This window comes from Callorhinus ursinus, unplaced genomic scaffold (assembly GCF_003265705.2).
Source record: "Callorhinus ursinus isolate GAN/ISIS: 27379988/994484 unplaced genomic scaffold, GSC_fseal_2.0 scaffold2, whole genome shotgun sequence".
Classification (NCBI taxonomy): Eukaryota; Metazoa; Chordata; class Mammalia; order Carnivora; family Otariidae; genus Callorhinus; species Callorhinus ursinus.
In genome coordinates this window covers 53,651,001-53,678,070 of record NW_027397064.1, presented here as the reverse complement: position 1 = coordinate 53,678,070, position 27,070 = coordinate 53,651,001, and the positions used below count along the sequence as shown (strand labels likewise).

Here is a 27,070-nt window from a genome sequence, read left to right as displayed (position 1 = left end):
TTGTTGCAGAAAGTGCTAGTTATTCCCCAATATCTGTACGTCCCTCCTCCCATAATGACAGCTCCTATTTCCTGGCTCCCTTGCAGTCAGTTATGGCCATGTGACAAAGTTTTGTTCAATGGGATAAGAACACACATTGTAGGGCGCCTGGGTGGCTCAGTTGGTTAAGCGACTGCCTTCGGCTCAGGTCATGATCCTGGAGTCCCGGGATCGAGTCCCGCATCGGGCTCCCCGCTCAGTGGGGAGTCTGCTTCTCCCTCTGACCCTCTTCCCTCTCGTGCTCTCTATCTCTCATTCTCTCTCTCTCTCTCTCTCTCAAATAAATAAATAAAATTAAAAAAAAAAAAAAAAGAACACACATTGTATAAGCAGTTTGCAGCAAACGTCCTTAAAGGTGATGTACCCTTCACTCCCTGTTTCAGTCTGCTTACTGGCTGCAATGTAGATTAAATTTCTAGTGTGAAATATAGCAGATAGGAAGACTGAAGGAGTCTAAGTCTCCAAGTCTTATTGAATGCTATGCCAGATTTGTACAACCTTGTGAACTAAAAAAAAGACTTCTGGAATATGATGGAGAAACAAACTTCTACCTTGTTTACTCTTACCTGGAGTATTTTTGTTATTTGCAGGCAACCTTAACCTAAGTACTCCCCCTTTCTGCCATTGAGCAGCAAGATTTGTGGTTTTATTAATATAAACAGACGAGTATCCTCTCTTTATACCACAGAATTTTATGAGCTGGTCCCTCCTGCTTCAACCAGTGAATAATAAAAGGATTTAGAAAAAAATTCTCTCAAGATAAAAATTCAGCCTGCAAGCCTACTGACATGCGTAATACTATTTTGCTTTCCAAAGCTGAATATCATGTAGATTTTTCTTTTTGTGTCCTTTCCATCTCAAATTTCCCAGTTCAGCCAGCTAGATCAACGCCTCTGCTAATGAGAGCAAATACTGCATTTTGAGAAAAGCAAAAGAGAAGGACACTGTGATGGTTTTCCAAGTTAATCCCTTTGAGTTACCAGAAGGAAGAGTTAAGTCTTGTTCCTCTGCATTCCTTAAGCCATTTCCTAACCACATAGCCACCAAAGCTCACCTTTTAAAAAATGGCAGATAAGGAGTGCCTGAGTGGCTCAGTTTGTTAACCATCTGCTTTCCAGGGGCGCCTGGGTGGCTCAGTCGTTAAGCGTCTGCCTTCGGCTCAGGTCATGGTCCCAGGGTCCTGGGATCGAGCTCCTCATTGGGCTCCCTGATCTGTGGGAAGCCTGTTTCTCCCTCTCCCACTCCCCCTGCTTGTGTTCCCTCTCTCGCTGTGTCTCTCTCTGTCAAAAAATAAAAAAAGCATCTGCTTTCAGCTCAGGTCATGATCCCGGGGTCCTGGGGTCAAGCCCCAAGTAGGGCTCCCTGCTCAGCGGGGAGTCTGCTTCTCCCTCTGCCCCTTCCCCTGCTAGTCCTCTCTCTCTCATATAAATAAATAAAATCTTTAAAAAAAAAAAAAACCACCTTAAAAATGACAGACAAGTTCATAGAGACAGAAAGTAAATTTGAGGTTACCAGGAATGGGAGGAAGGGGGAATGGGAGGTTTTGACTTAGTGGGTACAGGGTGTCTGGCTGCAGTAAAAGACAAATTTTGGAAATAGCAGTGATGGTTACACAACACTGTGAATGTAATGTCACTGAATTGTACACTTAAAATTGGCTAAAACGATATATTTTATGTTATATATATTTTACCACAGTGAAAATAAATAAAATGCCAGAGAAAAATGTCTATTAAGGGAATAAAGGGAATGATGCCCACCCTTAATAATCTGCCTCTTCTTACACCTACATTTTATTCTATTTTGATTTTTTTTAAAGATTCATTTATTTATTTGAGAGAGAGAGCACAAGTGGGAGAGGCAGAGGGAGAAGGAGAGAGAATCTCAAGCAGACTTCACGCTGGGCTTGGAGCCCGACACGGGGCTTGATCTTACCACCCCGAGATCATGACCTGAGCCAAAGGCAGATGCCCAACAACTGAGCCACCCAGGCGCCCCACAAGAAAATTTCTTAAGGCACGGCTCTCCCTTGGGATAGCTAAGATAACACAAAGCTGTGGGATTTGTTGTCCATGTGAGCTCAGAAGGCCATGAAGGAACAAGGTGTGGGGCAACCAGATGTCTGTGTGTGGATGGCCCCAAAGGTGTGCTCTCTCAGCATCTCAGTCAGAAGTCTCTCATCATTATACACATTAACATGTGTTAAAAGATATACAGGCATATTAAAAATGTTGAGATTATTTGAGCAAAATCGATTCAAATCGGGCAGCATCCAATCTAGCAGACAGAACAGCACTTCAAGGAGCTGTACAAAATCAAAGACTTCTATAGACAGGAGGGAGCAGACAGGAGGAAGTTATGCTGGGCAAAAGAGCTGGTTGGTTATCACAAGATTACTTTCCTTTAGTGGATGGCTGGGTCCTCTCAGGCATAGGACCTATAAATAGTGCTGATTTGGTTGATTCCTGACTGACTGGTTTAGGAGTCCATTTCTGAATGAGTGAAACTGTGATTCAGTCTTGGATTAGTGATGTAGGATTTAGCCTAAATGAATCCATTTTGGACCTATTATCTTTTTTTTTTTTTGGACCTATTGTCTTATTTTTAACTACGTATTTTCCTCATTTAAGGTCCCATATTGCTACTGATGAGTATTTCCCTTTAAATTTTTTAAAATTAGTGTTTATTTATTTATTTATTTAAGTAATCTCTATACATCCAATGTGGGGCTCAAACGCAGCACCCCAACGAGATCAAGAGTTGCATGTTCTACTGGCTAAGCCAATCAGGAACCTCCCTCTTTTAGTGGGTCATGTTTTCTTGACTCTTTCTACACAGATATATAGGAAGTTCTTAATTTACAAACAAGTGAAAAACATTCACATGGTAATTTCAGCCTCCCGTTGCCAATAAATTCTGAAAAACAATGGCGCTTTTGGTGAAAATGTGTGAATGTGAAGGAAGGAAAGATTGCCCAGGTCAAGATGAGCCTAGGCTGGCTGACTCTAAGGACAATCTTGCTGGCTTACATGTCTATAGGCCAGTTTCTCCCTTTCCTCATCTCCCAATCTTTCTACATATTGCCTAAAATTTCACCATCTACAGTTTGTTTTGATTAATAAAATTCAAATGCACCTGAGAGAGAATTCAAGTAAACTCTTTAAGGCTCATGGGGGCATGGGATGCCTCGCTGGCTCAGTTGGTAGAGCGTGTGACTCCTGATCTTGGAGTTGTGAGTTTGAGCCCCATGTTGAATGTGGAGATTACTTAAAAATAAAAAATCTTAAAAAAAAAAAAGGACATGGGAGCATGACATAAAGGACATAGAAGCCAAATCTGAGGCAATTTACATATCAAAAGGAATAATGACTGCAACTGATTATAAAATATTTAATAAATAAAAAACCCATGGCAATGTGATTATAGAAGAGAACGTCCTTATTTTTAGGTTATGCAGGCTAAAGTATTAGGGGAAAAGTGTCATGATGTTTGCAATGTATTTCCATACAGAAACAAAAAAATACATGGCAAATAATCATCAATTGTTGAATCTAATTGGTATAGATATAAAGGTGATTTTTGTACAGTTCTTTCCATTTTTCTGTATTTTTTTTAATTTCTATAATAAAAATGGGGAAAAAAGTAGCCCTGAGAGAATTAAAGGTCTGTCAGTCAATTTGGATGTTAATCTCATTTTTTCAATCAGGTTACTTTCTTCCAAACAATAGCTGAGACCAACTGTACTGACAGCAACCCCCACCCAAATTTTTCTTCACAGTCTTATACTTGATACTATTTTCATTCAGTGTGTACACTGATATTTCTCATCCACAAAGAAGCCAGGTTGGTACATGATGTTAAAATTAATAAAAGTAAGTCAAAATTAGGGTGATGGGAACAGTAGTGGTGCTGGTGGTAGAAAACTGAAGTTGAGAAATTAAGATAAAACTGAGGGCTGGCTGCGGAGAGCTACCAAGATACCACAGTAAGAAATGCCGCATCGAGATGGTTACACAAAGTACTCCCAGTTGGAGGGAAGTAATCCTGAGCTGGGGAAACTGTCCACCAAAATTAAGTCAATCCCCCTTTCTAGGACTTCCATCTCCTTCCTCTTACTTCATCTGCCTGGTTCCCTACTAATAATGTGGGAAACAAAGGCAGAAGGAAATGTAGATAAAATTAAATGTTTGGTTTTTTTTTTTTAAGATTTTACTTACTTGACAGAAAGAGACACAGCGAGAGAAGGAACCCAAGCAGGGGGAGTGGGAGAGGGAGAAGCAGGCTTCCCGCTGAGCAGGGAGCCCGATGCGGGGCTTGATCCTAGGACCCTGGGACCATGACCTGAGCCGAAGGCAAACACTTAACAACTGAGCCACCCAGGTGCCCCAAAACTAAATGTTCTTATAACCTGCAGCCCATGGACAAATACTTGAGGCAGGCAGAATATAATGTTCCTCCAAGAAGCTCCCAACTGTCTTAATGTTAATGCCTTGCTAGAGGGAAAAACAACCTTGGCTTGACAATAATAGCAAGGCCTCAGGCTTCAGGAGTCTTCTTTTAGCATATGAAAATCCTTTTGGTACTTCCCCCATCTTTACTTCCTCCCCACCCAAAGTATAGTAATCAGTTGCTCCCCACAATCCTGGGGCAGCCGGGAGCAGGGGTGGAAGCAGCAGCTCATTCTGCCCACGGGTCCTGTCCCCTTGCTTAAAAAAACCACCATTTTGGGGGCACCTGGGTGGCTCAGTCATTAAGCATCTGATTTCGGCTCAGGTTATGGTCCCAGGGTCCTGGGCTCAAGCCCTGAGTCAGACTCCCTGCTTTGTGGGAAGCCTGCTTCTCCCTCTCCCACTCCCCCTGCTGTGTTTCTTCTCTTGCTTTGTCTCTCTCTGTCAAATAAATAAAATCTTTAAAAACAAAACAAACCAAAAAAACGCCATTTTGCACCAAAGATGTCTCAAGAATCCTTTCTTGGCCGTCTGTCTGCTCCCAGACCCCACCAAATCTCACCTATATTCAAAAACTACATCACTGGTGCTCGCTTCGGCAACACATATACAAAAACTACATCACTGGATGTGAGGGCGATCTGGCTGCGACATCTGTCACCCCATTGACCGCCAGCGTTGATTCAGCCGATCTGGCTGGCTAGACGGGTGTCCCCTTCCACCCTCACAGCTCCATGTGCGTCCCTCCCAAAGCTGCGCGCTCGGTCGAAGAGGACAACCTTCCCCAATAGAGGAAAGGACTGTTCTTCGGTCAAGGGTATACGAGTAGCTGCGCTCCCCTGCTAGAACCTCCAAAGAAGCTCTCAAAAACTACATCACTAACACCTGGCTCTTATTTCATGCTCAATTCATCTCAGACTCATTCAAAAGTCTGTCCTTGGCTCTGAGGATTGGAGTTGACAGTTTACCCTCAACTTCACCAGTTCTGAGTCCCTCTAGCCCCAGTCATTTCAGTTCTACCTACCATGCACGCTGGGTGGGATTTGAACTGCATTGGTCAGAGATTAATACAAACACTCTACTGGGTTTTTGTCTCCTTTGAGGACCTGAGGCTTTCCAAATCCCTCCCATCTAGTGAAATACCAAGTAGGCCCTGTGTTGTGTTGTAGGTACACTCGTGCAGGTTATCTCAGTTAACTCTTTAAAGAATATATCACTATTTCCACAGCTACTATTAGAAGCTGGCTCTGCTGACTCAAAAGTTTACCTTTCATCTTCTTTCAACTACCTAGCATCAACTCCGACAAAAAGTCATCTTATTTTCTCCATATATTTTTATCTCTAGCCCAGATGTTTTCTCACTTCCCTATGTTAATTTAAAATGCACCGAAGACATCTCAGTCTTTCTTGGCCATCCGCTCCGGACCCCACCAAAGTTCACCTATATTCAAAAACTTTATCACTAACACCTGGCTCGTTTCTAGCACAGTTTCCTTCTCGACTCCAGTCCTACTGTCATCAGGGATAAATCCAGTGTCCATGTTTAACTAACCTAACATTCTGGTTTCACATTTCCCTGACTCTAACATTTGGCTCCCATTTGGACAATCACAAAGACTTGAAAGACAATCAAGAGCCAGGGCAGGGAACGATAAAGTTCATCTCCTATACAAGACTATTCCCTCAAGACTGGGAGAGGTGACAGAGACTTAAGGAAAATGAAGAAACAGGTAGCCTGGGTGGCTCAGTTGGTTAAGCATCTGCCTTCAGCTCAGGTCATGATCCCGGGGTCCAGGGATCGAGTCCCACATGGGGCTCTCTGCTCAGTGGGGGGCCTGCTTCTCCCTCTCCCTCTGCCCCTCCCCCCACTTATGCTTGCTCTCTTTCTCTCTCACACACACTCAATAAATAAAATCTTGGGAAAGAAAATGAAGAAACAGAGAAATGTGTTCCCCCCCCCAAAAAAAGAGAACAAGATAAAACCCCAGAAACAGACCTTAATGAACAAAGATAAATGCTTTACCTGATTGAGTTCAGAGCAATCCTGTAAAAATTGAAGCCTCAAAACTATCCAATGGTTTCTCCTATCACAGTAAAAACCAAAATTCTTACAATGTCCTACAAGTTCTGCATGATTACATCTCTTATTATCTCTGATCTCACTCTAGTTCTCTACCCCGTCACTCATTCTACTACCAAATGAACTTCCCCGCTCAAATACTCCCGACAAGACCCAACTTCAGGATGTTAAAAAGAAAGCCACAGGCCCAAGATGGAGTCACTTGCCCCACTACAGTAAATCAAGACTTAATTGCAGTTTCAAAACTTCTCCAGGAGTGGAATCTTAAGCCAAAATCTGGAATTTTCTGGTAGGCACCACCAAGGTAATAATCTGTCACTCAGGCCCTTTCCAACCGCCCTAAAGGAAGATGAGGTAAACTACCTAATAAGACATCTTTCCCTGAATTCCTCCTAGGGAAAGGACCTTGCCTGAAACAATCCTTTCCTTTTGCTAATAACTTTTTTTTAAAGATTTTATTTATTTATTTGACAGAGAGACAGACAGCGAGAGAGGGAACACAAGCAGGGGGAGTGGGAGAGGGAGAAGCAGGCTTCCAGTTGAGCAGGAAGCCCGATGTGGGACTTGATCCCAGGACCCCGGGATCATGACCTGAGCCGAAGGCAGACACCTAACGATTGAGCCACCCAGGCGCCCCTGCTAATAACTTCTTGCCCTACACTTCTTTCTATAAAAGCCTTCCATTTTGTACAACTCACAGGAGGCCCCTCTACTTGCTAGGTGGGATGCTCCCTAATTCACGAATTGCTTAATAAAGCCAATTCGACCTTTAAAATTTACTCAGTTGAATTTTGCTTTTTTTTTTTTTAAGATTTTTTATTTATTTATTTGAGAGAGAGAACATGAGAGGGAAGAGGGTCAGAGGGAGAAGCAGACTCCCTGCTGAGCAGGGAGCCCGATGCGGGACTCCATCCCGGGACTCCAGGATCATGACCTGAGCCGAAGGCAGTTGCTTAACCAACTGAGCCACCCAGGCGCCCTGAATTTTGCTTTTTAACAAGGGTCTCTGCACTTGCTATTTTCTATTCCTATATAATTTATTTAGTTTATTGTCTGCCTCCCACAGTTTGTATGTAAGCTCCATGAATGTTGTCTTTTATCTTTTTTTTTCCTGTGATGTATCCCTTGCATCTAAAACATTTTCAGGCACATGGCTTGTGCTCAATAAATATTTGTTGAGTGAATAAATGAATCAATGAATGATAAGTCACTTGCCCGATCTTGAACCAATTACTATAGCTTAGAGGTGCCACCAGCAAGACCCCCAACAACCCTCTTCTTTACAAGAATGTTAACCTTATCTTTTAGAGGCAAACAACAGGAAGAGCTCCTGCTGGCCTAGACCAGTTTGAACTCAACCACTGACTCACACCTCCACAAATGGACCTCTGCAGGTGGGCCCTGGAGTGTTGGACAGTTACCTCTACATAATTATGTTAAAATCTCCACCCAAGGAGGAGTACAAACGACGTTAACATAACATACAATGCATGTATAGGCATGTTTCCTAAATATGCATGCATGACCTTATCACTTCTACATATGATGATAAAACTCCCCTTTCTGAATATTTACCCTAACCCTAAATAAAAAGAACCCACTCACCCCTGCTTGGGGAGTCACAGCTTTGGAAGTTATTTCCTGTGATCTCCTTATTTGCTGCAAATAAAGTTCCCTTTGTGTGATAATTCCATTTGGTGTAGTCCTTTATTTGTAACTCACCAAGGAGCAAACTCCTGCAGTTACAAAGGGATGCAATGTTCCAACTGACCAGGCCTAAGTCAGATGGGGCTTCTGTGGTCAGGGGTCCCATCAGCTAGCTCCACCTGAACCCTATAGTCTAAGAATGAGAAGTGGGTAGTTCCATAAGAAAATCAGAGTGTGATTACTAGAAGGAAACTAGATGCTAGACAGGTGAAATCACAGATATCCAGTCCACAAGATGTGACAAGGGAAGCACAGGGAAGTCATTTGTTTTTGTTTTTAACATTTTATTTATTTATTTTTAAAGATTTTATTTATTTATTTATTTGAGAGAGAGAGAGAGCACATGAGGGGGGGAGGGTTAGAGGGAGAAGCAGACTCCCTGCTGAGCAGGGAGCCCGATGTGGGACTCGATCCAGGGACTCCAGGATCATGACTTGAGCTGAAGGCAGTTGCCCAACCAACTGAGCCACCCAGGCGCCCCAGGGAAGTCATTTGTAAAAGACTTATTACAAAGATTTTTAGCCTTTTCAAACTTCCAAGCTGGGACCTGTCTGAGAGAGCACAATCAGCGTGCATTCATCAATACTTCTAGTATCAAATTACCTCATCCTTTAAATCACCCACCTGCGGGGTATGTGTTGTGTGTGTTGCGGAGGAGAGTGTTGTGATCTATCCCATCATTTCAACACACTTATCAGAACTGACCACTACTTTACCTCCTGGGAAGCATGTATAGATCCCCGAGGATTCTCAGTGTTACAAATCTCATGGAAACAGAGGGAGAAGGAAATGGAGGAAAGGATCCAGAGGGGAGCAGAGAGAACAGTGAAGGGGAGAATCAATGTCCTTAATAAAGACAAGGTAGGGGAACACCAAAAAGGAGGGATAGGCAGTATTGTCAATCCCCGGGTTAGGGAGGTATGCTATGGATTGAATATTTGTGTTGCCCCAAAATTCATGTTGGAACCCTAATCCCCAATATGTTGGTACTTGGAGATGAGGCCTTTAGGAGACAAGTCATTAAGGTGGAGTCCTCATGATGGGATTAGTGTCCTTATAAAGAAGAAACACAAGAGCGAGTTTTCTGTCTTTCTCTCTCTCTTCCATATAAGGACACAGCAAGAAGGAAGCCATCTGCAGTGAGGAAGAGGGCTCTCACAAGAACCCAACTATACTGGCACCCTTGATAGACTTCCCAGTCAAAAACTGTAACAAAATAAATGTTTTTAAATTTACCCAATCTGTGGTATTTTGTTAAAGCAGCTTGAACTAAGTCAAAGGGTTAACACCGAGAATAGAAAAATTAATTTGATGATTAGATAATCATTTATGACTTGAAGAAAGAATTTACAAAGCCTGAGGCACAAACTAGATTATGAACACTTAAGCAATGAGTGGCTGATGAGGAAGTGTAAATACATCACAAAATGAAAAGTGAACAAATTGCTTAAGAGATTAAGAGCCTACTCTAGACAGAGCACTACAGCTAGGCACCAGGGTCAGCCTCATGGGTGTATGACAGGACATTCCACACAGGGTGCTAGGCTCTGGAGAGTCCTGGTTTGGCTTGATGCTCTGATGTCACAGTCTTGAAATTCTTACTAATTTTTGAACAAGGGGCCCTGCATTTTCATTTTGCACTAGGCCCACAAATTATGCAATAGGTACTCATGAAGGGGACCCAAAATATTTCATTCATTGTTCATTCACTTATTTATTTTTAAAGATTTTTTAAAAAATTTATTTGACAGAGAAAGAGAGCGAGCACAAGCAGGGGGAGCGGCAGGCAGTGGGAGAGGTTAGAAGCAGGCTCCCCACTGGGCAGGGAGCCAGATGTGGGGCTCAATCCCAGGACCCTGAGATCATGGCCTGAGACAAAAGCAGATGCCAGACAGCCATCTGGGCACCCTTCATTCACTTTTTTATTCAACAACAAATGAATTGCCTACTGTGAGTTACCCACTCTTGTAGTTTTTGGAGACATGATGAAAGAGGTAGTGAATGTGACAGATACACGACAGAAAATCTTTTAAGAAAAGGTTGTTACTGGGGCACCTGGGTGGCTCAGTCGTTAAGCATCTGCCTTTGGCTCAGGTCATGATCCCAGGTCCTGGAATCGAGCCCCATATCGGGCTCCCTGCTCAGCGGGAAGCCTGCTTCTCCCTCTCCCACTGCCCCTGCTTGTGTTCCCTCTCTCGCTGTCTCTCTCTGTCAAATAAATAAAATCTTTAAAAAAATAAAAAAGAAAAGGTTGTTACTTTCAAGAATATTAAAATGCACAAACACCTATGACATAACATTCCACCTCAACTCCTCAGCTGTAGGGCCTATATGACCCTGATCAATTTATTCAACTTCCTAAGCCCTAGTTTACTCACCTAAAAAATGGCGATAATAGGACCTATTCCTAAGGTTGTTAAGCAAATTAAATGAGATCAGGAATAGAAGGTGCTTACAACAGTGCCTGGTATATGGTGCATGTTCAAAAATGTGACTATAGGGGCGCCTGGGTGGCTCAGTTGGTTAAGCCTCTGCCTTTAGTCAGATCCTAATCTCAGGGTCCTGGGATGAGGCCCCTGCCTCTGACAGTTAAGATCCGAGTCTGCTTCTCTCACTCCCTCTGCCCCTCCCCCCCTTGCACATGTGCAAGCATGTGCACACAATCTCTCTCTAATAAATAAATAAAATCTTTTAAAAAAATGTGACTAAAATGAATTTCCAGTACTTAGCAGTGCCTGGCACATAGAGTTCAATAAATGACTAGCTTATTAAGTGGGGGTAAAATGAAAACTTCAGATCAATCTGGACAGTTTGATATATTTTTGTATAAATGAAAGTTATGGTTACATATATATATTCATATATTTATTTATTTCAGAGAGAGCACACGCACACACACGAGCAAGGGGAGGGGTAGAAGAAGAAGGAGAAGCAGACTCCTGCTGAGCAGGGAGCCCCAAGTGGGGCTCTATCCTAGGACCCTGAGACTGTGACCTGAGCTGAAGGCAGGCATTTAACTGACTGAGGCACCTGGGCGCCCCATATACAGTCATGTATTTTTAATGTATTCATTAGGTCTAGAAGAAAACATAAGTGGAATTTTGTTTTGTTTTACTTTATATACTCCTTATTTAAAAACCAAGATTTGGGCGCCTGGGTGGCTCAGCTGGTTAAGCGACTGCCTTCGGCTCAGGTCATGATCCTGGAGTCACTGGATCGAGTCCCGCATCGGGCTCCCTGCTCGGCAGTGAGTCTGCTTCTCCCTCTGACCCTCCCTCCTCTCATGTGCTCTCTCTCTCAAATAAATAAATAAAATCTTTAAAAAATAAATAAATAAATAAATAAATAAATAAAAATTTAAAAAAATAAAAACCAAGATTAAAAAAAAACAAGAATTTAGGGGTGCCTGGGTGGCTCAGTCATTAAGCGTCTGCCTTCAGTTCAGGTCATGATCCTAGGGTCCTGGGATCGAGTCCCGCATCGGGCTCCCTGCTTGGCAGGGGGCCTGCTTCTCCCTCTCCCAATCCCCCCCCACCCCCGCTTGTGTTCCCTCTCTCGCTGTGTCTGTCAAATAAATAAATAAAATCAATTAAAAAAAAAAACCCAAGATTTTAGGAAAATAAAACTATTATTATATTCTGAATATAGTGGTGGGTAACAAAGCTTATAGTATATTACGATTCCTCCTTTCTAAGAATAACCTTCCTCTTCCAAAATATTTTTTTTAAAGATTTTATTTATTTATTTGACAGAGAGAGAGAGAGAGAGAGAGAGAGAGAGAGAGAGAGAGAGACACAGCGAGGGAGGGAACACAAGAAGGGGGAGCGGGAGAGGGAGAAGCAGGCTTCTCACGGAGCAGGGAGCCCGGTGCGGGGCTCGATCCCAGGACCCTGAGATCATGACCTGAGCCGAAGGCAGACGCTTAACAACTGAGCCACCCAGGCGCCCCTCCAAAATATTTTCAATCCATTTCCATTCTCTTTTCGTTCTGACTCTGCCATAATTTGCTATTCATCTTAGAAAAAATTAACTCTTTGATTTGCAGAACAACTTCCTTGTTCATAAAATGAGGCACACAATCTAGGTAGTGCTTCACAACTACTGAACTTTGGCATGCTGGTGTCCTGAATGTGGATTAAGGAACTGACCTCTCCTGCAATGGGGCAGTTGAGAGGGGTCAGGGAGAGCCAGAGCTCCCTGGGCCAGTAGCTCTGGCCATGAGCCACCTTGTTTAGGTCTCCTTAGAGCAGCCTGTGTAGAGCAGTTTGGGATGTACGCCAAAGCAGCAGCAAGCACTGTGGACAATAACCAGCAGTTACAGTCCTGCTGAGTATGCATGGCCAAGGAGATGCCTATCGCATGGGCATCCATATGCAAAGCACTTCACTGCCCATAATGGACCAGAGAGATGTTGGAGCCAATGCTCAAGCTTGTGATCCAGATATCCAAGGGGCAGAGCACACAGTCTCAAGGGCAGTCTGTTAGAGGGTGAAAAAGGAGCCTGGGCAGAGTTGGGTTTCCGGTGGGTTCAACTCCAGGCAATGCCCTTAATATTTTTCTTAACATATAGTGGCTGTTTCTACCCTTTGTAGCAATGCACTCTTTTTTTGGTGCCCAGGCTAGCTGTTGACAATGCATGCATGTTCTGAAAGCTAGAGTTTCAGTGTGGAAATCCAGATATAAAAATACACTACTGGGTTCCAAATCCATTTGCATTATCTTATGAAATTGCAATATTACATCTGTCAATAAAAGAAAAGGAAGAGTTATTCTTTACATATAACTGTAAATTCTGAATGGTTGTATAATACGGTTTTAAATATTTTATCACCCACTTATGTGATCAGAGTCCCTCACTGATAATTACTATTTGGAATATGAAAAGTTTATCATTAAAAAGTTTAGATCGGGGCACCTGGGTGGCTCAGTTGGTTGAGGTTCTGCCTTTGGCTTGGGTGGTGATCCCAGGGTCCCAGGTCAAGCCCCACATCGGGCTCCCTGCTCATCAGGGCGCCTGCTTCTCCTTCTGCCTCTCCCCCCCATCACCCCCCCCTTGTACTCTCTCTCCCACTCTCTCTCTCTCAAATAGATAAATAAAATCTTAAAGAAAAAATTTTAGATCAGAAACTGCATAAAGTCACTTCAACCATAAAACCTAGTATCAAAATATATTCACAGAAACAAGTTCCAAGTTGATCATTAAAAAATGTGGAAAAATTTGATTTATTCAAATGCAATTTTTAATATCTTCTCTAACACATTCTAATTTATTTTATCATTATATAAAGACAATGCTATGAATTTTTTTTTACCATCGTTTAGATGCTTCCAAATCTTGTTTATGTAACCTAGTGTGCTGTGCAAAAATTATCATTTTCTGTATGTGCTGTGATATGAAAGAAGTTGAGAGGCCCTGATATTATTTATAAAGTGTGTCTGCCACTTCATCTCACCCTAGGACCCTTGTCCCCTGCCTCCCACCCTATATACTCTTTCTCTCTTACATTTTTTTTTTTAAGATTTTATTTATTTATTTGACAGAGAGAGAGAGACAGAGAGGAAACAAGCAGGGGGAGTGGGAGAGGGAGAAGCAGGCTCCCAGCCGAGCAGGAAGCCCGATGTGGGGCTCAATCCCAGGATCCTGGGATCATGACCTGAGCCGAAGGCAGACGCTTAATGACTGAGCCACCCAGGTGCCTCTATCTCTCACATTTCAAAGAGAGCCAGGGCTACAGGGGTAGACAGCGGCCAAGGTTCAAGTCTGTATCCAACAGGGTCAAGAACTCCAGCATGGATATTTGTATGAGATACCGTGTGGCTGCAGGGCTGGAGGGCAAGCTTAGACAAAAGCATAAAAAATAGCTAATGTCTAAAAATCACAGAGTCTGGATGAACAACAACCCTGGACAAATCCAAAGAGAGGAATCTACATTTACTGAAGGACAAAAGAGAATAAATGGACTGACATACCATGCTCCTGGATGAAGTATTTAGTAGCACATTTCCCATCGTTTCTCATATGAATGTAAGAATTTAATACAATTCAGGGACGCCTGGGTGGCTCAGTCGGTGAAGTGTCTGCCTTCCGCTCAGGTCATGATCCCAGGGTCGTGGGATGAACCTCATGGCGGGATCACTGCTCAGCGGAGAGTCTGCTGCTCCTTCTGCTCTTCTCTAATAAATAAATAAAATCTAAAAAAAAAAAAAAAGAATTTAATACAATTCAAAAAAGAAAGAATGATAGCAAATTATGATTGTTATTATTGATTAGAAATAACTTGGTTAGGAAACATCTAGACAAACATCCCCTATAGTGAAGCCAAGAGATAAGTCTTCTTGATCACCCTTGAAGCGCCTCTTAGGTACCCTGGTGTGGATACCATCTTCCTAAGGTATTTAACTTCGTGTTTTTCTAAGTACTCAGAATTGATGAAGTTATGCATGACTATTCCACAGTAATCACAGTAATCAAACTCACAAAGCCTTGATGTATAAACAAAACACTAAGGGTATACATTTTCTGAACGTCTTAACCACTACTGTTGGCTGTCAGGAGTACCTGATAAGAATACGTAATGGTTTGCTTGTGATACGGGATCATAGTAACAGGAGGAGGCTGGTTTGGAGCACTATTTCATCCACGTTATATTAAGGCCTGGTGACTGGTTTCTGCCGCAGAACAGAGTACTTCTTGTTCACGTCTCCCAAATAAAACACCTGTTCTGCTTGGCAGTGGTAGATAAATATCAACAAATTCTTATTCTTTGTGTTCCCTTTTCCAAACTCCAAACCATTCCCTATTTGTTAACACAAACTGTTTTTCAAGCAGTTTATATTTGATTTGATTTCTAATCTTTCCAAGGGAGGGCTTGATCAATTCTAAAGGAGCTGCTCTTAAGGACTGCTACATTAAAATACAGGGCGTTTCTAAGCAGGTCAGGGAGCCTTGTAAATTGTGGTCGCTTTTACCAGTATCTCTTTTTAAATATGGATCCGTAGATCATTTACAGCTCTCACAGGTGTTGGAGACCACCTAATTTCACCCCCATTTTCATTAAAAAAACTAAAGCTTAGTAAGGTCGAATGATTTAAAATTACTTGGCTCTATCAAGAAAGGATTATTAGCTCTCTGGTTTTTAACGCTTTATCTCGTTCGTTGTATTTCGAGACCGAGTTGGAAACATTAAGGGAAAAGTCACTAGCACATAGGAAGCCTATCTGGCCATCCTTTTAGAAATCTTGTAAATCATTCCTTAAATTAAATCCGCGGTAACAGCTGCTTCAGCTCTTTCCACAGTAAGCAGAAGTTAGTAAACAGTGGCGACAGATTTCTTGAGTTCGGTGAGCACTTAATGAACTGACCTCGACCAGTTCTGCCTCAGCTCATTAAGGGTGAAATTTCACTATATCAGCCGCATTTTTGAGGCCTTTCCAAGGTGCCCGTGATTCATGTAAGTCGGGGTCGCAGGAATGTTCTGTGCGGGCCCTCACAGTGGGCGTCGGAGTCACAGAAACTGGTCTCCGGCATCCGGAAACGTGTGAGGAGATGCAGAGGGGGCCAGAGGACTTTCTTGCAACCTTTAAGTACAAGAGAGAAAAGCGGGGTTTTATTCAGGTACGGGAAAGAAATGAATTCGTAAATGAACACCGGGAGGCCTACGTGGGGGAGGGGAAAGAAACGCGAGAAGAAAGAGAAAGGCTTTTTTTCCTCCGGTGACGAGCGGTCACAAGGCGTTCTCCCGACGTGGACGCTCGCCATTGGCTGAGTCCGAGCTGGCGTCACCGCAGCAGCCCGAGCGCGAACGGCGGAAAGGGCGGCACCGCACTGGAAGTTGGCGAGGCCCGCGCGCTCCCGCAGCCCGGCCCGCCCCCGCTCCTAGCCGGCCAACCCGCTCGTCCATTCTCTCTTCGCGCCCAGTTGGCCACGCCCCATTCCCAACTCGCCCCTCCCCCACCAGCTCGGCGGCGCGCGGAAAGCGCGTCACGTGATGACTAGCCCCGCCTCTTCCTCTCGGTCCCATATTGAACTCGAGTTGGAAGAGGCGAGTCCGGTCTCAAAATGGAGGTAAAACCGCCGCCCGGTCGCCCCCAGCCCGACTCCGGCCGTCGCCGCCGCCGCCGGGGGGAGGAGGTATTAGGGGGAGAGCGGGGGGTTGATGGGTAGTGGCCGGCGTGGGGGGCCTAGCTCGGTGGGAGCGGGGAGGCCGGGTGGACCGGATCGGCCGTCCCGCGCTCTGCGTTGAGACGGGCGGTGGGGGGGGGGAGGGGAGCGGGCCTCAGAGGTCTTTTGGGGCCCCTCGCCCTCCTCGCATTCTCCTTCGGCTGCAGAAGTGGCCCCTCGGAGGCGCTGCGTGGCTGGGGAGACCTCGGGAGGGGACCCGGCTTGCCGGCCGCGGGGCCTCAGATCCGAGGCCGAGGGCGGCATGGCGGGCCCCGGCGGGAGCGGTTGGGAGGAGATGGTGGGGGAGGGGACGAGGAGTCACATCCGGGCGAGCGAGCGAGCAGGCGGGCGGCGGCCACATTGACATTGATCCGCTGCCGCGTTACGAAATGGCGCATTGGGCCGCAATGGCCGCCGGCTCGCTCCGCCGCCGGGAAAGAGAGCGCGGGACTGGAAGGAAGCGGGAGGAGGCGGCCCGGCAGAAAATGCCACAAATGGCCTCGGATCTTGCGGCCTACTGCTTTCGCTGAAGTTAATGCGGCGCGTTTCTAGTCCTTTCAGATCTCTTAAGGCGACGAGAATTTAATTCTCCTGTTTTTTTCTTCGCAGTACCCAGTTGACAATACGAACTTTTTTAAAAAAAAAAAAGTTTGCTGCTTTAAAATACACCCTGATCTGCTATTCTTGCTAAAGTACTTATACGTATCTTCGCGCCATGTGGGTCGGCTCGTTGTAGTTTTTTTGGATTTTTGAGAGGACTGCAACCACAGTTAAATTTTTCATGTGTTTGAGATAATTTTATGTGGGTTGTAATTGTTTTTTTATCTGTGTTCTATCGATTAAATACAATTAACCAAGATTTGAAAAGATGAGACCAACTTTATTGATGCTTTAGGCTATTAATCATTTAACATTTTTTTCTAGCATGTGACAGTCTTTTCATATTAAATGCCTTAACATCTCTACTTTGGAAGACACGAAGACATTAGAATGTAAATGTGAGCCCCTTTATTTAAGGAATTTGGATGAACTATACTTAATGCATGCATTAAATGGCAGTTCATGTAATTTACTGAGGAGCTAGTTGAATTGCAAACAAATTCAGGCTGTATCTTAGTTTTTTAATTGTTGTGCTCCATTGTCAAAAAGTATATACTACATTTAATATAAGTGCAATTTGCCCTTTTTGTAACCCTGTAATATGTTTTTGAAATTTTTGACCTGTGATACAAGTGCAAATAGGTAACTTTACAGTATATAACCTAAAACATAAATTGGTTACAGAAAGCTATCAAGATAATGGTCGGTTTCTTTTTGTAATTTTGGGGGGGTTGCTGGTTCAGCCTTTAATGGGGAATACTGTTTTAACCTTTCTATGCTAGAAACTGATAAGTTTTTTAAAATTTGGCACTCAGAACCTTTAAGTTACATACTAAACAGTTTGGTGGTTTAACATTAAATGTTCGAAGGGTAGACTGATGAGGGAAGACATGAAAAATGGCATGGATGGAACACTACTTCTACAGCACTTTGGTTTCTTGAAGAGCAGTTTGTTAGTAGCAACTTAAAAATTTGTCCCCAGATACTTTTAGTTGTAGTCTAAAGTTAAGGGACTTTTGATTCTGGAATTTTCTGGACTTAAATGTAGTTGAAGTGATGTTGGCATTTGAAAGGCTGTATAGATTTAATCAGTTGACATGTGATCTTACTCCAGTTTTTAATTGGTCAAAGTGTTAATGGTACAGGAATTTGATGCTGGGTTTATTATTTGTAGCAGATTAAAGACTTGTGCATCTCAGCAATTGACCTGCTAAAAGAAATAATTAAAATGTATTTGTTTCCTCAGGGCCATGATCCAAAGGAACCAGAGCAGTTGAGAAAACTGTTTATTGGTGGTTTGAGCTTTGAAACTACAGATGATAGTTTAAGAGAACATTTTGAAAAATGGGGTACACTTACAGATTGTGTGGTGAGTTACTAATGGAACAAAAAAAGGTTGTTAAGGGGCGTAGGACCTGTGCAGATACATTTCAATACTTAAAATTTTTTGTTTTGTAGGTGATGAGAGACCCCCAAACAAAACGTTCCAGGGGTTTTGGTTTTGTGACTTACTCTTGTGTTGAAGAGGTGGATGCAGCAATGTGTGCCCGACCACACAAGGTTGATGGGCGTGTAGTGGAACCAAAGAGAGCTGTTTCTAGAGAGGTATTTTGATGACACTATACTGTGTAATATGTGAGATTGTTGGAGAATTTGGTTTTTGACTTTTTTTTTATTTGTAGGATTCTGTAAAGCCTGGTGCCCATCTAACAGTGAAGAAAATTTTTGTTGGTGGTATTAAAGAAGACACAGAAGAATATAATTTGAGAGACTACTTTGAAAAGTATGGCAAGATTGAAACCATAGAAGTTATGGAAGACAGGCAGAGTGGAAAAAAGAGAGGATTTGCTTTTGTAACTTTTGATGATCATGATACAGTTGATAAAATTGTTGGTAAGTAGAAATTTATTGGAACTTGAATGAGAAAACAAAAGGTCCCTTTGTGCTATGTTAGATTTGCCAAATTGCTTATTTTGTATTGCATTTAATAGCATATAAAGTATGTGGTTCAGTTTTCATAAATGACATTTTAGAACACTGATTCTCAAAGTCACTATTTTCTTGATGATGTTTTAATGTTATGTAGTGATAGAGGTTATTTGTGATTTTCCAAACCTCAAATAATTTGTTTGTTTGTTTGATTAAAAAAAATTTTTAGTTCAGAAATACCACACTATTAATGGGCATAATTGTGAAGTGAAAAAAGCCCTTTCTAAGCAAGAAATGCAGTCTGCTGGATCACAAAGAGGTGAGTAGTACAATATATATACATAAAATAGGTGTGAGTGACATTTGTAAAGTTTTTAAAGCTCTCCCTTGCCCATGTTAAAGGTCGTGGAGGTGGATCTGGCAACTTCATGGGTCGTGGAGGAAACTTTGGAGGTGGTGGTAACTTTGGCCGTGGTGGAAACTTTGGTGGAAGAGGTAAGAGGGTTATCTTTGATTGTCTTCCTGAAGTTGATTGGTAAGTTGTATAGTTTTAATTCCTATCTTGCTTTTCGTCAGGAGGCTATGGTGGCGGAGGTGGTGGCAGCAGAGGTAGTTATGGAGGAGGTGATGGTGGATATAATGGATTTGGAGGTGACGGTAAGTTTTTAACGGATGTTTGATATTTTAATTCTGTTCCTATACTTTATGGAAAGTTACATTTGTTTCTATTTTTAATTTTAGCTATACCTAGCATGACTTGACGATATTCAAATATGATTCTGAACTAATACCATGGAAGACTAGACTTACCCCCCATAAATTTGCAACATTAGCTAGTTCCTTTTTTTTTTTCTTTTTTAAGATTTTATTTATTTGACAGCGACACAGCGAGAGAGGGAACACAAGCAGGGGAGTGGGAGAGGGAGAAGCAGACTCCGGCTGAGCAGGGAGCCTGATGTGGGGCTCAATCCCAGGACCGTGGGATCATGACCTGAGCCAAAAGCGGATGCTTAATGACTGAGCCACCCAGGGGCCCCTAGCTGGTTCCTTTTTTGGTCAGAAATATTGTGCTAGCATTTGAGCTGAATTTTCTCTCAGGAGACTGTTCACTATTTTCTTTAGTGAACTTTAATTTTTTTTTTTTTTTAAAGATTTTATTTATTTATTTGACAGAGAAATAGCACAAGTAGGCAGAGTGGCAGGCAGAGGGAGAGGGAGAAGCAGGCTCTCCGCTGAGCAGGGAGCCGGACATGGGGCTCGATCCCAGGACCCTGGGATCATGACCCGAGCCGAAGGCAGCCGCTTAACCGACTGAGCCACCCAGGCGCCCCAACTTTAATTTTTAAAAACAATTTTTTTAGTATAAAAAGATATGTAAGCTTTCATCTTAATCCTCACTGGATCAGGATTTTTGTTTTTGTTTTTTTTTTAACTTGAATTATTTTGACAGAACACAGGCAGACAGGGTTGGGAGGGAATGGCAGCGTTCAGAGAAAGAGAAGCAGGTTCCCCACTGAGCAGGGAGCCTGATGCAGGGCTCAGTCCCAGGACCCTGGGATCATGACCTGAGTGGAAGGCAGACGCTTAACCAACGGAGCCACCCAGGTGTCTCTAGCCCAGGTTTTTGATGCTCTGTTAATGACGTAGTACCAGTCTTTCGAGTGTTAAGTCATTGGTTTATTTTCAAGTTGACTAATTGTAATATAGAGTTGAATAACTTGACTTTACACGTGTATGTTTTTGGGTGACTCCCGCCCCCCCCTTTTTTTAAGGTGGCAACTATGGTGGTGGTCCTGGATATAGTAGTAGAGGAGGCTATGGTGGTGGTGGACCAGGATATGGAAACCAAGGAGGCGGATATGGAGGTGGTGGTGGAGGATACGATGGTTACAATGAAGGAGGAAATTTTGGAGGTGGTAAGCTTTCACTTGTTTTAAATGTTCAAAATTGTTTAAATTCAAAAAGTGTTAAAATGTAGCATTTGGTCAAATAGTAATATTAGAAAATCCTTAAATGATGAATGATTAAACTGAATTTTCTTTGTTGGCTATTTAGCAAATTGGTAAATTATGTTCACTTTTTATGTAATTGAAATGGGCATTTTTCAGTAATGTATTTTGCTAGTATTTAGTGCTAATTCTGGGCACTTTTAAATTAGACAAATGGGAACTGCAAATTGAATGCAGACACATTGAAATGAATAAGGTGTGGTCTGGAGTTCAGGGCACAGAAGTACTTGGAATTTTAACGTCCTAGGTACATTTCAGACAATAAGCAAGTTTGCATCGTTATTCCATAGTAACTACAGATAAAGAGCTTTGTTATAAACAAATGCACTGAATTTTGTTGGGGTGCATTAATGTTTTCAACTTTCGGTTTTTAGGTTTGTTTTTTTTAATTTTTAAATTTACTTTAAGCTTTGTGCCCAACATGGGGATCAAACTCGCAACCCCAAAATCAAGAGTTGTATGCTCTACCCACTGAGCCAGCCAGGCACCCCTAGAAAATTTTTTTGACCAGCCACTCTAGATACCTTTTTTGTCATTGACTTAAAAGTTATGCTATGTCCAAATTAGAGAATCAAGCAAAGTTGATAGTGGTATGAAGACAAGAATGTGTGCTAGGGTGTTGGCATCTGATGTGGGCAAAAGATGGCACCTATCTAAATACATGCTCTTCTGGACCGTCTTCATTATTTCCCCTCTCAATGCCTGAGGTCTGGTAGTGGGCCTCTGTGGAGTTGGTAGTTCTATATACGTTTTTTGAAGGGTTGCATTGTAAGTGTTCCTAGTGTGCTGTTGTGATTGTGGAAAGTTAATCATATATATTAAAAGAGGAAAATAATTGTGTAGGTTAACTACAAACAAAACTTTTTTGTAATTTCAGGTAACTATGGTGGTGGTGGGAACTATAATGATTTTGGAAATTATAGTGGACAACAGCAATCAAATTATGGACCCATGAAGGGGGGCAGTTTTGGTGGAAGAAGCTCGGGCAGTCCCTATGGTGGTAAGTACTCCTCCCCTTCTCCCTTTTGGTTAAAAATTTTCATGGATTTCTTAATTTAAAAACTTACACAAGTTTTTTTAAATATGTTTATTTCTAGGTGGTTATGGATCTGGTGGTGGAAGTGGTGGATATGGTAGCAGAAGGTTCTAAAAAAATTTCAGAAGAAAAGGGTAGGTATCTTTAAAATTTTATCATGATGATAAAGAATATGTGGAACTGTTCACTGAGTGTAATAATTTTTTTATCCTGTATTATTCAACAGGCTACAGTTCTTAGCAGGAGAGAGAGCGAGGAGTTGTCAGGAAAGCTGCAGGTTACTTTGAGACAGTCGTCCCAAATGCATTAGAGGAACTGTAAAAATCTGCCACAGAAGGAACGATGATCCATAGTCAGAAAAGTTACTGCAGCTTAAACAGGAAACCCTTCTTGTTCAGGACTGTCATAGCCACAGTTTGCAAAAAGTGCAGCTATTGATTAATGCAATGTAGTGTCAATTAGATGTACATTCCTGAGGTCTTTTATCTGTTGTAGCTTTGTCTTTTTCTTTTTCTTTTCATTACATCAGGTATATTGCCCTGTAAATTGTGGTAGTGGTACCAGGAATAAAAAATTAAGGAATTTTTAACTTTTCAATATTTGTGTAGTTCAGTTTTTCTACATTTTAGTACAGAAACTTTAACAAAATGCAGTTTTGAAGGTGTTTCCTTGTGAGTTAACAAGTAAAGAAGATCATTGTTAATTACTATTTTGTATGAATTTTGCTAAAGTTAACTGTAAAGAAACACCTGCTGACTTGCAGTTTAAGGGGAATCTATTCTCCGCATTTCCAAACCATGAAATGAATGGGCTCTGACATGTGGAGAGAATAGATATTTGTATGTTTGCAATGTGTGTTTTAGATAAATAGAATTGGGTATTTAAATTAGCATATTTGTGAATTTAATAGCATTAAGATTTATCTTCAAATGAAAAAAATCTCAAAATTCTTATTTGGTTTTTGTGCATTTTCTTTCAAAATGTAATCATACGATTTTAGTGTGTTAGTTTTGCTGAGTCCTAGCCGTGTTTAGAACATCTCCATTCTACATTCACCTTGGTCACATGTGAACTGCCATAGTTTTATTTGGGTGTAAAGAATGTCTACTGCCCTCTGTTTAAATTCTGGAAAGGGGTAGTGGATGTTATCCCTTTCCCTTAAAAACCATTCTTAAAAACTTCAAAATACAGGACCACTAAGCCTGTTGTGTTTGAGCAAATTAGTGGCTATCCTTTTTTTTTCTTTTCTTTACAAAGCACAAGAGGCCCATAAGTCTTCAGTTACTTTCCTTGGTTTAATATATATATTTTTTTGATACAAGCTTTCAGAAGCAAGAGAATAAAAATCATGCATTGTTGAACCCTTAACTGGCTGGCATGCTTTCCTGTTTTGTACCCTCTCTGTTTCATTGGATAAAACCAAGGACAGTCTAGATAAAATCCCAAATGACCTTACTGCAGTAGAAGTGTAGCACAGTTGCTTAGTACAAACTTCTCACTTCCCAGAGACCTGAACTCAAATTTGAATAGTCTTGAGTTCTTCTTGCTCACTCAAAATCCAAAAGAACACACTGTTATTCCATGTGTATGCTTGAACCTAAATCGTGTTGGTATGAGTTAACAGTTTGGTTTGGAAGACCTTGGTTGAGAAGAGTTTCAGATAAGGTCATATATATAAACACCAATGTCTACTGTTTTGCGCCAGCTAGTGCTTACAATTTCATTCAAGCCCTAAGTTATGTGCTCTGCTGTTGTTCTTTCTTTGGCAGTTGAACGTTGAATTCGAGATTATTTTTGTTTTCAGAAGTACTAAGCAAAACAAGCAATAAAAAGGGGAATGGGGTGTGCTAGTGTTTGAATATGCTCTCTTGTTGCTCTAATTCTGTGCCTCTGTGCATTATTAATATTTGGATGCATGCAATGCCAGCATGGAAATCGGTCTTCACAGATACTGAAGTTTTCCAGAAAACACTCACAAACCAATAAATGTAACAGACAACATTCCATTTGTTAATGGACATATGTGAATAAGCAGCATAGAAAATAGGCTAATAATTAGAAAATGGTTAAGTCTTTAACAACTTCAAATGTGGTTATATAAATGGACACTGTCAATGTTCATAACTTAAACCTGGGTACCTGGTCAAAGTACTGCTTGGGAAACATTAAAATTGAGCTAAATTGTCTCAAGTTCTTTTATTCATATAATAAAGTTTGAAGGAATGGGGGAGATTAACATTTCCTGTTTCTATGTTTGTGGAATTGTTTGACACAACCTTGACAGTATCCTTTAATGGCATATGAGGTTAATTGTGCTGTAACAAACTTTCTGTGTTCTGGAACTAGTTTAATAGTGAAAATATTTTCAGTAAGTTGTTTGCAACCTATAAGCAGGTGAAATCTGTGTATGTGACCTGTTTATAAGTTGTATTAGCTTAGTTTTTGTGAACAGTGTGGAAAAGTAAGCCATGAGGAGAGCGATTTAACCAGCTTTAAAGGACCTAAGATGTGCATTTTAAGCACAGTCTGGATCAAAGGAGACTCACTAAGACAGGACTTCAGCAGCCTTTTGAGTATGGACAAGTCAGCATAAATAAAGAATGACAAGGCAGCAGCAAGAGCTTCAACTACAGAGAAGTGAAGGCATAAGATACTATGGTGATAGTGAGCAACTTTCCAAAAGCTAGTTAAATCTGCTTATTACAACTGAAATATCGAAGAAAGTCTAGCAGGAAGGAGCTCTTCGCCTTTTGGAACATCAATGAGAGATAGTTGCCACAGTCACTAGGTCTAGCATTTAGACCTGCAAGGAAGGGCAATAAGCATTAGGTAAGGCTTGAATTTGAATTTTTTCACTAATTAAAGAGTAATTTTTTGTAAAGCAAGGTAAGAGTAATCTTTTTGATTTGCAGGTTGAATGAGAACCCTACTTGCCTAAATGAGGAATGTCTTTCCTACCATCTTAAATACGAAGGTTTCTGGCTGGGTAAGGTTTGTAGCTCACAGTAAAAGCTGATGACACCATTTGTTTCCCTACAAAATACGTATTATATATTTTCAAAATATTAGGTACATTGGCAAAATTATTCAGCTGAACACTTCGAAAACCACATCCAACACATTTTAAACAGTTTTAGGTCCTGCAACAACCATGAGTATCTTGAGTCAGATGTGGCTCCATGTATACAATTCATTCTTGGTGTCTTTAGGGTAAAGTTGAGTTTTGATAAGAGGAGAAAGGTAATAAGTATGACGCTTATAACAGAAGCATTGAGCTGCCAGTCCTCATTCTTTGAAAAACACCTTAGATGAACTTGGAAAACTGTCAGGTGTTACAGATAGAAAAAATGGTCTTCATTCAGGTAGCCTCATAAATTGTCTTGCATATAAATTCAGGGAATTGAGTTAATAGGATCCATTTTTGGTTCTTTTTAACCACTTAGCCAGAAGTAGGGGCCTAATTATGCTAATGTTTCCTTTTTAGAAGATTTCCCAAAGAATAATTAAAATATTACTCAGTTACTCTTCATATCCTTGGTGATTATAAGGGCTATTGCTGTCCCAAAAAGGGCCTATTAAAAAAGATTTGAGGGGTACGTGGCTGCCTCAGTTGGTAGAGCATGCAACTCTTGCTTGGGTTTATGAGTTAAAGCACCACATTGGGCAAACACTGATGAAGTTCATTCAATAGGTTTAGTTTGCCAGAGTTTATTTTCAGAAAATGGTTGGCTTTGTTTCTGTACCTAATCAGATTAGGACTGAATTTCTACACAGAATGAAGTGTTGAAGAAGGTAATAGCCTTTTAATTTTCTTTACAAAAGTGGTTCTAGTGTGGAATTAAGATAGGAAACATTTTTTTAAAAGGCATTGTTCTTTACAGTCCATCTTATTTCTTATGAAATAAAGTGATTTTATTTAAATGTAGTTCCACTGTCATTCCTGAAAAATGTGCTCTTCAGTCATAGCACCAGTAAAAAAAAAGGAAGTTTTAAGGAGGGGGAAATGGTTGAGGCAAACTTTTCAACTGATCTTGTCAAGCCATCTCACATGTTACCGCTTCCCACGCTACATTTTTTTCAAAAAAACCTGACACACACTGAAATCTTGAAGAAAATTGGGTAATAAAGATCATTTATTAAGGATCTGAACAACTGAAATAAGCTTGTCTTTAATAGAGTTCCAGTATGGAAGTCACAACTTGAAACATCTCTTAGTTAAGGACAGTATCTTGGGAGTTCCAATAATTGATGTCTCAAGTAGTTGAATAATTCGCAAGTTAATGCAGGGGTGATGTATAAGGATTGTTAGCCTATATGATATTCAAGATTACTTACAAATTTTGATGTTTTACCCTGATTTTTAAGACTTTAAGAGGTGGTCTGTAATGGATTCAAATGTTTCATTTGTAGTATAATGAAATGTTTACAGAAAGATAACTTTTTCATTAAAATATTTTTAGAAATGTGTGTGTGGTTTGTTGCTTCACAGTGTTCATGTGATTTAAACACTAGAGGAATATTACAATTGTAAAATAACGGGAAACTTGGAATGATCCTTTACATAGTTAATTTTAGAGATTGTAGATTATATTCTGTGGAAAACCAATACATGGCACTAGAAGTAGATATGGAAAAGATAAAGGGAAAGTCTATTAAGGATGTAAGTCTTGAATACCAATAGGTGAGATGCTGGGTGACAAGTGAGGAATCTGAACTTTGAGGGAAAATACAGTTAAGATTATGATAGGCCAGTGAAAGTTGGGAAGAAAGATAGGGGTGGGGCTTCAGATGTTGGAAGAATTCCTCTTTGCCCCCAAAGTGGATTGGTTGAGTCTGGTGTGAGGGTGAGCTAGGAGGAAAAAGCATGAAATTTAGTCTAACTGCAGTGCTGCACTTTAACCCAAATGTGATAATCTCAAAGTGATCAATTTGTAAAGCAGGGCTTGGAGGAATTGATTTTTAGGAAGACTTTATAATATACAAGTATTTAGATTCTTGGCATTAAGAACAGCTTGTTAAATACTTGGGAGTTGAAGCCATGTGAGGAATTTTAGCTGTTAG

The 27,070-nt window shown here is 41.3% G+C and overlaps 1 protein-coding gene and 1 long non-coding RNA gene across 9 annotated transcripts in view; one reads left to right on the top strand and one right to left on the bottom strand.

Annotated features, from left to right (window-relative positions):
* LOC112807054 (uncharacterized) overlaps nt 1-16,143 on the bottom strand; it is a 124,628-nt gene extending 108,485 nt beyond the window's left edge. Inside the window, exons 1-3 of one of the 4 annotated variants that reach the window (XR_012375091.1) lie at nt 15,637-16,143; nt 14,834-14,996; nt 14,245-14,466 (exon numbers count right to left, since the gene is read on the bottom strand). This is a non-coding gene — a long non-coding RNA (uncharacterized lncRNA). The remainder of the gene's footprint in view (nt 1-14,244; nt 14,467-14,833; nt 14,997-15,636) is intronic. The other 3 variants (XR_012375090.1, XR_012375088.1, XR_012375089.1) reach the window with 3 other exon arrangements.
* An 84-nt stretch (nt 16,144-16,227) lies between these two features.
* HNRNPA3 (heterogeneous nuclear ribonucleoprotein A3) lies at nt 16,228-26,476 on the top strand. Of its 5 annotated transcripts, XM_073882067.1 has the most exons (12): nt 16,288-16,405; nt 17,360-17,433; nt 18,282-18,404; nt 18,494-18,640; nt 18,718-18,928; nt 19,194-19,283; nt 19,367-19,459; nt 19,541-19,621; nt 20,737-20,880; nt 21,851-21,973; nt 22,071-22,143; nt 22,236-26,476. In XM_073882067.1, the coding sequence occupies exons 4-11, from the start codon at nt 18,497-18,499 to the stop codon at nt 22,121-22,123; spliced, it is 939 nt and encodes a 312-aa protein (XP_073738168.1). In that variant the 5' UTR covers nt 16,288-16,405; nt 17,360-17,433; nt 18,282-18,404; nt 18,494-18,496; the 3' UTR covers nt 22,124-22,143; nt 22,236-26,476. The 5 variants fall into 5 exon arrangements, with proteins under 5 accessions (XP_025705453.1, XP_025705444.1, XP_025705434.1 ...); XM_025849668.2 differs by lacking the exon at nt 17,360-17,433 and having other exon boundaries at nt 16,228-16,339; XM_025849659.2 differs by lacking the exon at nt 17,360-17,433 and having other exon boundaries at nt 16,254-16,405; nt 20,737-20,877.
* The last annotated feature ends 594 nt before the right edge of the window (nt 26,477-27,070 follow it).